The sequence below is a fragment of the Penaeus vannamei genome, chromosome 30, assembly GCF_042767895.1.
Source record: "Penaeus vannamei isolate JL-2024 chromosome 30, ASM4276789v1, whole genome shotgun sequence".
In the NCBI taxonomy this organism is placed as follows: Eukaryota; Metazoa; Arthropoda; class Malacostraca; order Decapoda; family Penaeidae; genus Penaeus; species Penaeus vannamei.
Genome location: NC_091578.1, coordinates 17,766,336 through 17,768,835, shown reverse-complemented (window position 1 = coordinate 17,768,835; position 2,500 = coordinate 17,766,336). Strand labels below are relative to the sequence as shown.

At 45.4% G+C, this 2,500-nt stretch overlaps 1 protein-coding gene across 2 annotated transcripts in view; it reads right to left on the bottom strand.

Moving 5' to 3' along the window:
- LOC113819960 (uncharacterized) overlaps positions 1–2,500 on the bottom strand; it is a 10,839-nt gene that overhangs the window by 410 nt on the left and 7,929 nt on the right. For both annotated transcript variants that reach the window (XM_027372206.2, XM_027372207.2), the window contains exons 4-11: positions 2,477–2,500; positions 2,152–2,288; positions 1,833–2,003; positions 1,538–1,726; positions 1,250–1,372; positions 1,036–1,135; positions 433–635; positions 1–321 (exon numbers count right to left, since the gene is read on the bottom strand). The exon at positions 1–321 is cut by the window's left edge and continues 410 nt beyond it; the exon at positions 2,477–2,500 is cut by the window's right edge and continues 134 nt beyond it. In XM_027372206.2, coding sequence (XP_027228007.1) covers positions 262–321; positions 433–635; positions 1,036–1,135; positions 1,250–1,372; positions 1,538–1,726; positions 1,833–2,003; positions 2,152–2,288; positions 2,477–2,500 — 1,007 coding nt within the window. In that variant the 3' untranslated portion in view covers positions 1–261. The remainder of the gene's footprint in view (positions 322–432; positions 636–1,035; positions 1,136–1,249; positions 1,373–1,537; positions 1,727–1,832; positions 2,004–2,151; positions 2,289–2,476) is intronic.

Genomic DNA, 2,500 nt, shown 5'->3' with positions numbered 1-2,500 from the left:
TTGGTCACTCATAGATATTTTTCTTCCGATATTGTTGAAAGGTTCTTATAATATCTTTGTATCCATATAGCTGTTAACGATTGTAAAGTAAACAGGTTACAATAAATAATCTATACCTAGTTCTTACAGATACTGAAATATAACAAATTCTATGTCAAATAACACCGTTGAATGACATTCTGCAGTTTAAAGACACTGCCGCTATCTCCTCATCCTTGACTGTTTCTTTTCTCCTTTTGTACGAGTTCCTCGCCCTCCCTCTCAGTTCTTTATCGCCATGAATGCTCTCCATGAGAGCTGTCCCTCTTGGGTCCACTGAATCTGCGGGAGAGGGAAAGGAAGTCATGGATGAAAAGGCTCATCATGGGCTGAACAAAAAATGAATATAAACAGACGCCAATGACGGCGATGGAGTCTCTCGCCGCCGCTTACCTTATTAGCGAGGGTGGACGAGATCTCGGCGAAGTCCTCCTCCGAGAAGTCACTAATGAAAGCTTCGCGTGCGCTTGTGAAGGCCTTCAGCTCCGCTTTGCTTATCTTCATGAAGTCCTCATTGAGGTCCTCGGAGGTCACGTCAGTGAATCCTGCCGATTCCAGCTCCTTCACGTAGACGTCCTTCCCGGCGAGGGAGTACCCTTGTGTGGAAACATCATTAGAACATCCTTACATACTTCTCAAAGTTTGGGTTGACAAAGTCGACAATTTTCAAGCTTATAAACAGTAACTCATTACCAGTAATTAATAAAGTGAATGCTCTAGAACAGAGATTCCCAAACTGGGTTACGCGTACTTTAAAGGTGCGTTAAGGATTCTGCGGGGGATAAGCAGCAGTTTTGTGAATGGGCGTGGCGATGCTATTAACGGTGACGGCTATTAACCGCGGGCGTGACGCTGGCCCTTGGTGGTGTGACACAGAAATTCCCGAAAACCTTACATGAGATGCCGTGCTGGTAAGGCAGATGCTCAGGAGATACACGATCGGCTGAAGTTTGGGAAACTGCTAAAATAAATGAGCGGAAAAAATGAGGTACTCACGTTTGGCTCCATCGATGTACGCAAGGAATTCCCTGGAGGGAATGGCGGGACCGCTGCAGAAGTCGGTGAAGAAGAAAATGCCGCCGGGACGTAGCCAGCGCTGAGGAACACAGCACAAAGCCAGGATGAAATCCACTGCAGTGAATCTCTAAACAGTATATTTCATAAATTTGATCCTGTTATAAACATTTTTATCTGATTTACTTTTACGTACATAAATGTGTCTAAAGAGTTTTTGCTTCTCCGGGATGTGGAAGATGCTGTCGCGGCTGTAGATGACGTCGTAAGATTCCCGCTCATAGTCTACGGTGAGGATGTCGCTGATTTCGAACTGAAGCTGCAAATAATAGCAAAACTTTAAATGTATCTCTGTATATACGTTTAATTTAAGCCTTCATTCATTATCTGTATAATATTAACTATATTTCCAGTTATATCTATAGTTCATGAGACCTAATTTTATGGTAAAATATTTGCCTTAGTTGTTGTTGTTCCGCCTCACCTTTTTCTTTAGAGGTTCCTCCAACTTCCCCTGGCGCTCGATGGCGATGTGGATCATGTTAGTAGAGAGGTCGACCCCGTGCACGTGGACCCCGTAGTGCCGCGCCATGTAGATGGCCGACCCTCCGGTGCCGCAGCCCACGTCCAGCACCCGCATGCCGGGACGCAGGCTCAGGCGGGCGCAGAAGTCCTGGGATTGAGCGCAGAGAGGGTATGAGCCTAGTCATTAGAATCCAAACAACTGACCTTAGTTACAGAAATGCACTGTGTGTCTATGACAGATCCAATGTATTCACCCTGTTCGTCGTCTCTCCACCTGTAGACCACCACATGTACCCATGTGCCCTCTCTCTGCCCAGGATGTTCACCACAGAGTACTCCCTCTGCAGGAACTGAGCCAGCTGGTCTGACTCCTCGCCGTCCACGCGCCGCGCCAAGAAGCACAGCTGGTTTGGGTTGCCGTGATACTGCAGGCCAGTTGCAGGAAACGGGAAAACCTCGTTACTAACGGCTTGTTTTAATTCATACTCCTCTGTGTCCAAGAAATGATATTATAGTCATAATTCACAAGTAACTAGGCATTGATACAACAATAAACTCATAAACCAATCATACATGGATATAGGTGAGGATGCTTTTGCCGCGCAGGATCTTGAACAGAGCCTGGCCTCCGGCCGTGGCAGAGTGTAGCATATGGCAGTATTCAAGGGGCGTGCGGTACAAGGTCGGATTCTCGTTCCTCTTCACATTTCCTGAAGTTGAATCAATGCATTACAGAAGCAGAATTAACATGAATTTTTTTTCCCTGAAAGAGATTGCCACAACCTTTGAATAGTAACCTTTGTATTATCTCTCAAACTGCGTCTGTGTATACCGTACTTCTAAATCATCAGTATTCCAATTAAAAGATAGAGTGTGTAATGGTTTCTTATTCTGTTACCTGACTGATGGTAGCATGATTCTC